The sequence below is a fragment of the Salvelinus sp. IW2-2015 genome, linkage group LG32 (genome assembly GCF_002910315.2).
Source record: "Salvelinus sp. IW2-2015 linkage group LG32, ASM291031v2, whole genome shotgun sequence".
Taxonomy (NCBI): Eukaryota; Metazoa; Chordata; class Actinopteri; order Salmoniformes; family Salmonidae; genus Salvelinus; species Salvelinus sp. IW2-2015.
Genome location: NC_036871.1, coordinates 13,565,990 through 13,579,453, shown reverse-complemented (window position 1 = coordinate 13,579,453; position 13,464 = coordinate 13,565,990). Strand labels below are relative to the sequence as shown.

Below are 13,464 nucleotides of genomic sequence, written 5' to 3'. Positions count from 1 at the left end.
AATAAGCATCAACCAGTGGGTCTTGCGACGGGTATACAGAGATGACCAGTTTACAGAGGAGTATAGAGTACAGTGATGTGTCCTATAGGAGACACCCTCTGAAGCGCCATGCGATCGAGGCGGTGCTATTGCACACCAATTAGTGGTGCAGCCAGTCAATATGCTCTCAATGGTACAGCTGTAGAACCTTTTCAGGATTTGAGGGCCCATGCCAAACTTTTTCAACCTCCTGAAGGAAGGGGGGTGGGGGGGTGGGGGTAGACCAGAGCTGTTAGTATTTGCTGACATCTAGTGGTTGGTAAACGCAGTTAAATAAAATGCAACAATGTATATGATCATTTGGAATTAACAACATATATGAAGCATGGAATGATTTCGTTAAAAAAAGTATTTATTGCACTAACACTCGCACTTGTCTTTTACTACCACTAATTTCACTGAAACTACTATTTTTGGGGGGAGGGAAGTAACGTTACTTACTTGCAATGACTGTGATATTTGGTTGTCTTACCTACCTTAGTTAAATGCAACGACTGTAAAGTCGCTCTGGATAAAAGCGTCTGCTAAATGGCCAAAATGTAAAATACTCGCAAACATTTTATGTGAACCCAAATTGAACAGGCCATGTGATATTCGTGACCCGGAAAAGAAACAATCAGATACCTTGAACTCTGACCCCGCCCACCGTGTACGTGGAGCAAAACAATTACTCATATGCTGCTCGTTTTCTCTTCTGACCTTAGTAGTGCAAGAATTTTTGAGGAATAGGTACTGACCGGTGGTATATTATTTAACAAACTATATGGGAAAGCGGATGTTATCTTTAGAAGTCATGTTTTCTACATTCGCTTGACAGCCAATGATAGCACTCCAGGTAACGCTAGTAAGCTAGCTAGGCAACCCATAAAAAACACAGGTAAATTGTCCAACTGCATAAGCTAGAAATGTAAATAACTTTTGAAATGAAAACTAGCTAGCAAGCATTATCATTGTCTTGCATTGACGAACCCCGGCAGTGGTTGTGTGTGACATTTAGTTAACTAGCTGATTAACTAAACCGATGGCTCCTATGGGAATMCGTCTATCGCCACTTGGAGTGGCCGTGTTTTGCTTACTGGGACTCGGCGTGATCTACCACCTATATGCCGGAGTTATATCCAGCCGCATAGCTGCTTTCACGTCGAAGAGAACAGTGAATCTCCGCGACCTGCTCGCACTGTCAGTGGAGGCTGCAGTCCAGGGCGGTCGGGAGGTGAAGAGGGTCAGAGAAGAGGACAAGTTAGAAGAGAAGACCAAGGGGAAAACGAAGGAAGGGGCTAGTGAAAAGCTCACTCAGGGGGACTTAAACTCTCACCGAAAGATGTATTATCTTATCAAGAACACTTATCCATATGTACAGGTAAAGAGGAAATTATATTTGTGTATCAGTACATGAGTAGTTGGAAAAGGGGGGTACCTAGTCAGTTGTACAACTGAATGCATTCAACTGAAATGTGTCTGCCATTTAACCCAAGCCCTCTGATTCGGGGGGCTGCCTTAATCGACATCCACGTCATCAGGTTCACACTTAGCTGTGTACCACATTGTTTATTTATACCCTTTACAGATAGACTTAACGGTATGTTGCCTGTAAAAAAAAATATATATATATATATAATACTTAAAAAAAAAACACATCTGTCAATGTTTTTTAGTGCCCAATTCACACAGACCAATTTTTACCACATTCTTACCGGGATAAGMCTTTTTATATCTCCCGTGCGTTTTTAGGAGCTGGAGTAGACGTGGGCCGATTTGGCTGGGCATCTATTTGAATAGATCCATTGAATATACACTATCACAAAGAAGTCCATTCTTAATTATTTTTAGACGGGTCCTAAGAAACATAAGATKAATACAATATATTTTCTAWATAATAGAGTGTCATATTGTGAGTAGAATAATGTTACTGGTCTGTGCAGCCTGTATGCTAAATCAAATTGTATTGCTCCATACACAARTGTAGCAGTTATTGCGGGTGTARTGAAATTATTTTGTTCCAAGCCCCAAAGTGCAGTAATATCTCGCAATACACACACATCTAAAAGTAAAATAATGGAATTAAGAAATATAGAAGTRTTAASGTGAGCAATGTTTGAGTCTGGAGTATGTGCGTATGTGATGGGATGTATAAACATGAACAGTATGTGGCTAGAATATGTAGTATATCTGAAGAATAAATAGAATAGTATATGTGCAGCAATAGTTGAATAGGATAGGCCTTGACTAGAATAGTTTATACATATGAAACGGGTAAAAACGTATGTACATAAGTCACCAGTGTTCCATTATTAACGTGACCATTGTTCCATGACTATAGGGCAGCAGCCTCTAAGGTGCAGGGTTGAGTAACCGGATGGTAGCCGGCTAGTGACTGTGACTTAAGTTCAGGGCAGGGTACTGGGTGGAGGCTGGCTAATGATGGCTATTTCAGTCTGATGACCTTGAGATAGAAGCAGTTTTTCAGTGTATCGGCCCCAACTTTTTTCAACAGTTAACATTTTTATTTGTATTACATTTTTATTTAACTAGGCAAGTCAGTTAAGAACAAATTCTTATTTACAATGACTGCCTACCCAGACCAAACCCGGACGACACTGGGCCGATTGTGCGCCTCCCTATGGGATTCCCAATCACGGCCGGATGTGATGCAGCCTGCATATGTCACTAAATACTCCAAAAGTAATCAGATTGTTGTAATACATTTGAAGCAATATTTCTACAGSTAASATTTCTACRGCCTAATTGTAGCCTAACCAATGTACAAACGGAGATTCAGTGGGGGGAAAAAACATTCTGACATTGATTGATTTATCAAAACGAGTCCCCACRCTTGTCTCAAAGCAGCGCGAAACGGTGCTGTAATAGTTGAACACGCGGGCAGGCTATTGCTTCAAATGTGTTTATAACAATTGGATGACTGGGARTTTCAGTAAGCAACAATTTGATGCCTTCCATGGCATTAGCCTACTTTATTCCAATATTTGTATCATTCAGTAATATTTATTCCCACAGTTATTCTTTATAAATCCGTCCAGTTGTGGTAAAGAAAACAATGCATATGGTGGGCTATGCAAAGAGATTGGTGAAGTGACATGCTTCGCAAAGTTAAGAACTAGCAGGAGGATAGTAGTAACGGGCGCKGCCTAGCAACCATCAAGAGTGTAGTGTGTGCCAATGCCACCTTTGCATTACGGCTACATTTTATACTAAGCCGTAGGCAGAACTTTACTGCAATCATAATTAGGTTGTTTAGCGGAAATATAATTAGAGGCTTTTCGCCAACAATACCTTTCATGTATAAAGAAAAGTCGGCAAAGAGTTGGTAGGATCCTTTGGGCGGCAGGTAGCCTAGTGGTTGGGCCAGTAACCGAAAGGTTGATGGATCGAATCCCAGAGCTGACAAGGTTAAAAATCTGTCRTTCTGCCCCTGAACAAGGCAGTTAACCCACTGTTCCCTGGTAGGCCGTCATTGTAAATAAGAATTWAAATAAATAGTAGATAAAGRTTAACTTTTATATWTTTTTAAGTTGGTGGAAAAACATATTGGTTTGAAAGGTGTATWACTAACACATACCATGACTTATTGTAGTTCCATTGTCTATGCTCCAGAGAGTTTGCAATGTAAAGCACACCCTGTATTGTTCAGTGTCAATCACCATAATAGGCATTGGTCTCTCATGTTGGCATCACTTCTAACATAACCACGTGTTAAACAGAACAGCCTTAGTCTTCATAGTATTGATAATGAGTTTTACACGCTGATGTTTAAGTGTGTTCTGTCCCTTTGTAGGTGAACTCTGAAGAGCATGATGAGACCAACAATGAGCTGGGGGTGTGGAACAGAGACATCCCTGCTGACATCCTAAAAAGYGTGGAGGGGGGCAGGGATGTGCCCGCTGACAGTATCACCATCTGGATAGACCCACTGGATGCCACTCAGGAGTATACAGGTATGGTGTCATGTAGCAACCCACTATGGTCGGTGTTGTGAAGGGTTATGCCACCTCACAAATTCTCTATTTACCCTCTGGACACGCCCAACTCTTGCCAACTTACCGTACCTGAACTCGCTCTGATAATCACCATTCCACTCCCTTTTTCAGTAGCTTGTTTCACCTTATTGTTTGGTGGCATGGGGCGGMCCAAGTCCTTATTCCTTTTCCTTTGTTGTACGTGACCTGACTAAAWACCACAACATCCTAGAACAACCTCCTATCATAACTTGTATCTCAAACGTACCTACTGGCATTACAAGCCATCAAATCTTCATCCTAACCAGAACTTGAAACCTACCCTAAGATGGTCCACCCTAGTCCTTTTCTTTCGTCGGCCAAACCCATAAACCTGCGCCGAAACCACACATGTATACACTGGTTTGGCCAATGCCGAACCTTCTCAATGATTTGATTATATTAATGTTCAGACTTATACTAAGCTTTCCCGCTAGATGCCATGTCAAAATGGAGCCCTACTGTAGATGTGCCAAAGCAATAGGAGGCCAACAGATGGGTTACTTTCACCAGTCCCGTTATACCATGTCAATGTTAGCCATTGTCAAGATAAGAAATACASTGCCTTCAGAATGTATTCACTCCCCTTGACTTTTTCCACATTTTATTGTTACAGCCTGAATTTAAAATAGATTAAATTRAGATKTTGTGTTACTGATCTACATGCAATACCCCATAACGTCAAAGTGTAATTGTGTTTTTAGAAGTGTTTACAAATGAATACAACATGAACAATTTAAATGTCTTGAGTCAATAAGTATTCAACCCCTTTTTATGGCAAGGCTAAATAAGTTCAGGAGTAAAAATGTGCTTCACAAGTTGCATAGACTCACTCTGTGTAATAGTGTTTACCATGATTTTTTAAATGACTACCCCTTCCCTGTAACCCACATACAATTATCTGTAAGGTCCCTCAGTCGAGCAGTGAATCTCAAGCAGAGTCAACCACAAAGTCCAGGGAGGTTTTCCGATGGTTCGCAAAGGGCACCTTTTGGTAGATAGTTTAAAAACAGAAGCGGACATTGAATATCCCTTTGAGCATGGTGAAGTTATTAATTACACTTTGGATGGTGTATCAATACACCCAGTCACTACAAAGATACAGATGTCCTTCCTAACTCAGTTGCCAGAGAGGAAGGAAACTGCTCATGAATTTCACCATGAGGCCAATGGTGACTTTAAAACAGTTAAGTTTAACGGCTGTGATTGGAGAACTGAGGATGGATCAACAACATTAACATAGATCCAAAATACTAACCTAAATGACAGTGAAAAGAAGGAAGTCTGTACAGAATTAAACTATTCAAAAACATGCGTCCTGTTTGAAATAAGGCACTAAAGTAATACTGTAAAAAATGTGGCAAAAAATGTTAACTTTTTTGTCCTGAATACAAATGTTATGTTTGGGGCAAGTCCAACACCATCACGGAGTACCACTCTTCATATTTTCAAGTATGGTGGTGGCTGCATCATGTTATGGGTATGCTTTTTATTGGCAAGGACTATGGCGTTTTTGGGATAAAAATAAATGGAATAGATTTAAGCACAGGCAAAATACTAGAAAACCTGTTATCTGCATTCCAACAGACACTGGAAGACACATTCACCTTTCAGCAGTACAATAACCTAAAACATAAGGCCAAATATACACTGGAGTTACTTACCAACACAACATGGAATGTTCCTGAGTGGCCTAGTTAAAGTTTAGACTTAAATTGGCTTGAAAATCTATGGCAAGACTTGAAAATGAAAATGGCTGTCTAGCAATGATCAACAACCAATTTGTCAGAGCTTGACGAATTTAAAGAATAATCAGCAAATATTGTACAATCCAGGTGTGCAAAGCCCTTAGACTTACAGCTGTAATCGCAACATGTATTGTCTCAGAGGGTTGAATACTTATCTAATCAAGATACATTTAGATTTTAGTCACGTAGCAGACGCTCTTATCCAGCGCTACTTACAGTAGAGTGCATACATCTTCATACTTTCTGTCCATACTGGTCCCCCGTGGGAATCGAACMCACAACCCTGGAGTTGCAGGAGTCATGCTCTAACAACTGAGCCCCATGGGATATATTCGTGTTTGTGTAGATCGTTGACAGAAAATGACAAATCTATTTTAATCCCACTTTGTAACACAACAAAATGTGGAAAAATTCTAGGGGTGTGAATACTTTCTGAAGGCAATGTACTTTAGGACAGATATATACTGTAAGACAAGATGGATTAAAATAAATAATACTATTTAGACACAGCTTAAGTTTGAGCTCCACTCCTCTTTGTGTGGGTGATTGAAATGAGACGGWGGGGGCTACCTATACTCAGCTACAGAGTAGTTGTCTTAGCAGTGTCCTGTTTCCTAAGCTGTATCCTGTTTCAATGAGCCCATTGTTTTCTTTCTCCTATTGTCAGAGAACCTGCTCAAGTATGTCACGACCATGGTGTGTGTGGCCGTGGACGGGAAACCTGTCATAGGCGTGATCCACAAACCTTTCACAGGATACACAGGTGGGTTTTTCACTGTCACCGATTGTATACACGGTGTGTACGTGTGACACTCCCTCAATGGTTTAAAGCATGGGATTTTTTGAGTAGACAAAATGCTCACCATATTTTCTACACCAATCTAATGCTTTTAAATCTGTTAGGGGAGTGAACGAGTTCAAGCTTTGGAGAGAAGGGGGAGAGACATAATTTGGCTTCAGGACAGAGCAACACTGTTCTACTGTAAGATATACCAGTCAGTGGACTGGTGACAGCAGGGGCTAAGTCACTCCTTTGAGAATTCACCCGGGAGGGGAGCTCACTATAAGGTGGCTTCATTGGGGATTGTGAACGGCTGCATTGGGTCCATTGAATGGCGAGACGGTGGATGTGCCAACCCACTGTCAGGAGAGTGTGGGTTTGTGTTGACTTGCAGTGTCCAGTCCATGCCCAAAGAAAATTATTTCAATTCATCTTTATTGTCACAGCCGAAATAAGTCATGGCCTAGCCTCTACCCACAGGCGTTTCTTTCCTGACAGTTATATCTGTTTCTTGCATTCTATATTACATAACTGTAACCAGTCCTGTTGGTGTAGAACTAAAAGTCCATCTTCAGCTATTTAAAGCATATGTTCCTGTCCACAGCTTGGGCCTTGGTTGGTCATGGGTCTAACATGAAGCCTCGCACCACCTACAACATGAACCCCCCCAAGGTCATCGTGTCCCGGTCGCACGCCGGGAAGGTGAAGGGYTTCATCGAGGAGGCCTTCGGCAACACTACAGTTATTCTCCCAGCAGGGGGCGCAGGTACGGCGCTGTGTGTAAGCGTTCACCCACATTTGTTATGGTAGTAGTCTATCGCCTATGATTGGATGCAACCTATGATTAGTCATTACTTAACATTTTGAGAGGCATACGTATTTCTGCGGATGTTAGTTTCATGCAATGTTCCCTCTTAAGTTGTGTGCGACCGCGCACCTCCTCCAGGRCTGCCGCGCAGACGAAAGACATKMAACTTCACTGAGTTCACCCCATTCATTTGCACTATATGGATCAACGTTTTTTCTGTGATCATATCGGCATTATATCAGCCCCTTTTCAATGCAACAAACCAAAACAAATCTAACTTTGCAAGATTGAGTCTGATTTTGTTATAGGCAGATCCAACATTTGTTGATATTCTTTGCTAGTTAGTGAGTTATTAGCCCTGTTACAGATCAGTATAGGTCAGCAATGGGGAGTTACTGCTTCCTACAAGAGCACAAAACATGTAGGCTACATTTCAAGCGGTCTTTTTGAAAAGCCAGTCAAGCTTAATTAAAGGGGCAGTGTTGTATTTTGAGACCGGCTTGAATATGCAAATAAGCCAATAGGCGGAGGGGTAGTCTACATTGTCTAATTCTCTATATGGTAATAATAATTGTATTTTGTTAAAGGGGTTTCTTGCAACACAGTACCATGCAATTTTGTCATCTATTTGGCCCATGGTATTAGACCAAGTAAAAGAAAACATGAATTAATGTAAAATCGTGTTTAAAAGTCTCATGCAATGTAGGCCTGCATTGAACACCACATATAGGCTACTGTAGGCTATATCATGTACATTTAAAATGTATTTCCATTGAAAAGTGTTATCTGATTTGCTCAATTGGTTTTGTTGGTTGGCCTACATTATGCTCAGATAGCCGCAATAGCCTATTGGCTACTGTCTAAAACTTAGTGTTCACTGTAAACGCGTTCCAGAAGTTGCACAAAATTCTACTCACAAGACCAAGAATTTGCTACTTACTCGCAAAAAGTTTGAGGGAACATTGGTTTCAAGTGTTATGTAATTTTGGAATAAAATGACTTCAGGTATGTAAACTCAGCAAAAAAAGAAATGTCACTGTCAACTGCATTTATTTTCAGCAAACTTAACATGTGTAAATATTTGTATGAACATAAGATTCAACAACTGAGACATAAACTGAATAAGTTCCACAGACATGTGACTAACAAAAATTGAATAATGTGTCCCTGAACAAAGGGGTGGGGGGGTCAAAATCAAAAGTAACGGTCAGTATCTGGTGTGGCCACCAGCTGCATTAAGTACTGCAGTGCATCTCCTCATGGACTGCACCAGATTTGCCAGTTCTTGTTGTGAGATGTTASCCCAAGGAATCTGCAAGTTCCTGGACATTTCTGGTGGGAATCACCCTCCGATCCAACAGGTCCCAGGCGTGCTCAATGGGATTGAGATCCGGGCTCTTCGCTGGCCATGGCAGAACACTGACATTCCTGTCTTGCAGGAAATCACGCACAGAACGAGCATTATGGCTGGTGGCATTGTCATGCTGGAGGGTCATGTCAGGATGAGTCTGCAGGAAGGGTACCACACGAGGGAAGAGGATGTCTTCCCTGTAACGCACAGCGTTGAGATTGTTGTCATTGCAGGCAATCTCAGTCCGGTGATGCTATGACACACCGACCCAGACCACGACGGACCCTCCACATCGATCCCGCWCCAGAGTACAGGCYTTGGTGTAACGCTCATTCCTTCGATGATAAACGCAAATCCGACCATCACCCCATGTGAGACAAAACAGCGACTCGTCAGTGAAGCGCACTTTTTGCCAGTCCTGTCTGGTCCAACGACRGTGGGTTTGTGCCCGTAGGCGATGTTGTTGCCGGTGATGTCTGGTGAGGACCTGCCTTACAACAGGCCTACAAGCCCCCAGTACAGCCTCTCTCAGCCTATTGCGGACAGTCTGAGCACTGATGGAGGTTCCTGGTGTAACTCGGGCAGTTGTTGCCATCCTGTACCTGTCCCGCAGGTGTGATGTTCAGATGTACCGATCTTGTACAGGTGTTGTTACACGTGGTCTGCCACACGTGGTCTGCCACTGACCTTAATTGCCCACCGTCTGTAAGCTGTTAGACTTAACGACCATTCCAGTTGCATGTTCATTAATTGTTTATGGTCCATCGAACAAGCATGGGAAACAGTGTTTAAACCCTTTACGATGAAGATCTGTGAAGTTATTTGGATTTTTACGAATTATCTTTGAAAGACAAGGTCCTGAAAAAGGGCTGTTTCTTTTTTTGCTGTGTTTATATAGCTCATTATTACTATGGTTTGCAGTTATTGCTGTTGTATTTTCCATTGATCCCAGGCTATAAGGTGTTGGCTCTGCTGGACCCCCTTGATGAGGACATTGAGAAGGCTGACGTGTACATCCACGTCACCTTCATCAAGAAGTGGGACATCTGCGCCGGCAACGCCCTGCTTACGGCCCTAGGAGGTCACATGACTACGCTGAAGGGCGAGGAGATAGACTACTCGGGGGCCGCGGGCAACAGGGAGGGTCTGCTGGCCAGCGTCAAGGTGGACCACCAAGACCTGGTGGCCAAATTGCCGGCATGGGACTCCTCTGACAAACACTGAGGAACACACACACACACAGATATTTACACACACACACAGCCATATATACACACACACGCGCACACACACACACACACACACACACACACAGATGATCAGAGACAAATGGACAAGATGACCGACCATAAGCCTTGAAGACCTAACAAGCACAGATGAGAGGACAACACGATCTGGGACAAGACAATAATGCAATATATTACAAAGCCCGCCAGTTTCCTTCAAACTCCTTTCACCATTTTTTAATGTTTGTTATGCTAGATAGGTTAACCGTTTGAGGGGATAAATTGTTTAACTATAGTTTAACACCTGCGGGGTTTTGGCTGCTGCAATGCGAATCGAGTTTGATTATTGAAATGGTAGTTTGAGTGGATCTTTCCTTTTAAAAAAACAAACATTTTCTTTATTTTTCTAAGTAGTCCGCTTGATACTGTCCCAACGTGAAAATCCTACATCTTGGAAAACTTAACTGCTGACATGCAAGACATTTYGGGATTGTACAGTGGACTAATGGAAAAAATACTAAAAGATTGTTTGAGTGGATTTGTCCTTTAATGCATGGTACTTCCTTCAGATTCACATTCATTTGATTGTTCTGTATGCATGTGAAGGTACAGTTTACTTATTTTTTCATGAATATCGTCAGAGTTCACTTTGTATCGCAGTCTCCTTCGCCTCCACCTTTTGGAAAAAGGCTATACAGTGTGTTAAATCCATATGTGGCTTATTTAGTCAATGCATTTGTAAGAAAGTCTAGTCTACTAGAAACCATGCTTTTGTAGGTATGTTAAGTGGAAATACTTATTAGCTAAACATGCTAATTTAGCAACAATATATTGGAGATCTTTGGTAATGATTTAGATTGTCAACAGAACCCCCCTACTGTATCTTGACATTCAGAATAGACCATTCATACATGGATATCCCTTCGCTAACACTGTGAATACTAACTGTATTGTCCAACTGTGCTTTCTCGAAAGGACTATTTTTGTGCAGTATGTGCATATGTTGTGTGTCTGAACTGGATGTGATTGCTAAGCCTGTGCATATAGCTGTAATGTAGCTGTGTCTCTCAAACTCCCCTCTTGTGTTTTAAATTAAATGGTGGTGTGCATGACATCAGTGACTGGGTTATGACTGCTTCATACGTGATCTAGATCCTTTCATTTCTGTTTGACGTATGTTGCACTGTTGAGAATTACAGGTTCAAAGCTGTCCCTATCCATTAATTTAACCCGTTTCTATAAGCACTTGTCATGTTTTCAAAAGATAATGTATCTTTGAAGAGATTACAACAAAATAATAAGCAGAATGCTCCAACCAGGTCTTTCATAGTTCCACTCGAAGTAAGGTGGAATCCTAAAAGATCAAGTCTGTTCACTGTACATAACCCATGAAGGTAGATTCAAAAAGTCCAAAATACAGTACAACGTATATTTTACCAGAAGAGGGAGACATTTGCATGGCCATTCTGTTCGGCGGGACGAAATTGGTTTAGCTGAGTTTTCTTGAGTGTACTGGAGTCCATCTATTGTTTGACATCGATTTGTTGTCGGAGATTGAACTCTGTATTCAAGTAACAGGTGTCATCATGACCCGCTATAGGCACACAAAGGCACGACGTACCACGGTACAACTAAAATCCTGAGTGACCCAAACAGTTATCCACCAGCCAAGTCCTACCTTCCAGCACCCCTGACTTATGAGGCACAGACTACCCACTGGGCACAAACTGGTTGAACCAATGTTTCAGTGTTGTTTTGCGGGTGAAATGTCAACCACAGGATAATGTCATCGTGGTTACCAGTTTTCAACAGACAAWTTTGTACGTTTGAAACAAYGTCAGATCTTCAACATTATATCCACTATCAAAAAAAACAACTAAAGGCTGGGCAAAACCTCCCTCTGGAGAATTGATCTATCTACAGCACGTGTCAAACTCATTCCACGGAGGGCCCGAGTGTCTGTGGGTTTTTGCTCCACCCTTGTACCTGATTAATKAATTAAGGTCACTAATTAGTAAGGAACTCCCCTCACCTGGTTATCTAGGTTTTAATTGAAAGGAAAAAACTAAAACCCGCAGACACTCGGCCCTCCGTGGAATGAGTTTGACAGCCCTGATCTACAGCAATCCTGTTGGTCTCCCATCCAGGGTTTTAACTAAGCCCTGCTTAGCTTTGATACAGTATATGCCACTGTCTGACTATTACCAATGTGCTATCGCGCAAAGGATTTGAGAGATCTCCAYTTAAAAACAAAATAGATTCATYGATGTCATTTGAAAGGGTAGGTTTAACAGAGTAAATGGAATGTAACCRGCTATTGTTTCTATTCAACTCAGGATTCAGATAAAAGTAGACAATAGGTATAGGCCAGGGGTTTTAAACGTTGGTTGATTTCAAATGTAATCTACAAGTTAATAATTAGTTGGATGCACATCTCCATCAACGAAAAATCGAAGATAAAGAATAGGCCTTGAATCAAACTTTATATCAAGTGCATTTAAAGTTTGGTCTGATTCAATTTAGTCCTATTCTTTAACTTTCMTTTTTGGTTGAGATTAAGATCTAAATASAACATATCAATTATTCATWTGTAGCCAAACTGGAATTAAACCCAGACTAATTCAGTTGTACAGATGGAACTATCCAAGGAGAAGATAATCTCTTTTAAATGTTGATATTTGGTTGCTTTGTCAACCAAACACAATTCAATATTACTTTTGTGTAGTGGACAGTGGGGTATGTTGAGATTTTTTTTTWAACATTCAGCATCACTACGTCATGGGAAATATAGTATTCTTTAATCAAGATATCTGCATATATTTCAGGATGTTGTGTATCCCTAGAAATAGAACAATTAGGCTGTTAGACTGGGCACATACACAATGGTTTGGCCTGCTGAACATGATGAGATTAGTTTCCCCTTTATTAKGCTGCGTTCATAACCAAGTTGAAAGTGGTATTTACCACATAAGACTGGGAAAATCCACTTGAACGCCCCTCCAACTCGAAATTACTAGTGGGAAACTATTATCATCCCTGAGCTCCGACTTCTCCCACATTCTGACGTCACCTACGAAGGAAATTACCTTGATAACAGCGTTTTCGGCACTTAAATGTAACAGAAAAACACTTCTAGAACGTTAACACATTCTAACCGTTCTGATTTGTCCCAGCAACCGATGAGTTGGGGCCCAGAGCAGAACACACGTGGGTAAAGTGATGTTTTGAAAATGTCTCATTGGCTTTGATATGCTGATTAGTTAGAGATGATCCAATCGCTGATGACTTTGCTTTGTACAACACCCCTCATTTTGACGTCACCACAACTTCAGCGATGGCAGTCTCAGACTGACGTATGTAGCGAACATAGAGCAGCGGAATAATTCAGTTTGATTTGTCAGGCAAACAATTCATAGGCAAGTTCTCTGCATTTGAGGCTACTAAGCCCATGAAACTGGTCCTTGACATGTTTATGAAGCTCAGACTCCATGTCCTCTG

General features: G+C 41.4%; 1 protein-coding gene across 2 annotated transcripts; it reads left to right on the top strand.

Moving 5' to 3' along the window:
- Positions 1-694: 694 nt before the first annotated feature.
- bpnt2 (3'(2'), 5'-bisphosphate nucleotidase 2) lies at positions 695-10,152 on the top strand. Of its 2 annotated transcripts, XM_023976996.2 has the most exons (5): positions 695-1,399; positions 3,833-3,992; positions 6,468-6,563; positions 7,186-7,347; positions 9,693-10,152. In XM_023976996.2, the coding sequence occupies exons 1-5, from the start codon at positions 1,061-1,063 to the stop codon at positions 9,962-9,964; spliced, it is 1,029 nt and encodes a 342-aa protein (XP_023832764.1). In that variant the 5' UTR covers positions 695-1,060; the 3' UTR covers positions 9,965-10,152. The 2 variants fall into 2 exon arrangements, with proteins under 2 accessions (XP_023832764.1, XP_023832765.1); XM_023976997.2 differs by lacking the exon at positions 6,468-6,563.
- The last annotated feature ends 3,312 nt before the right edge of the window (positions 10,153-13,464 follow it).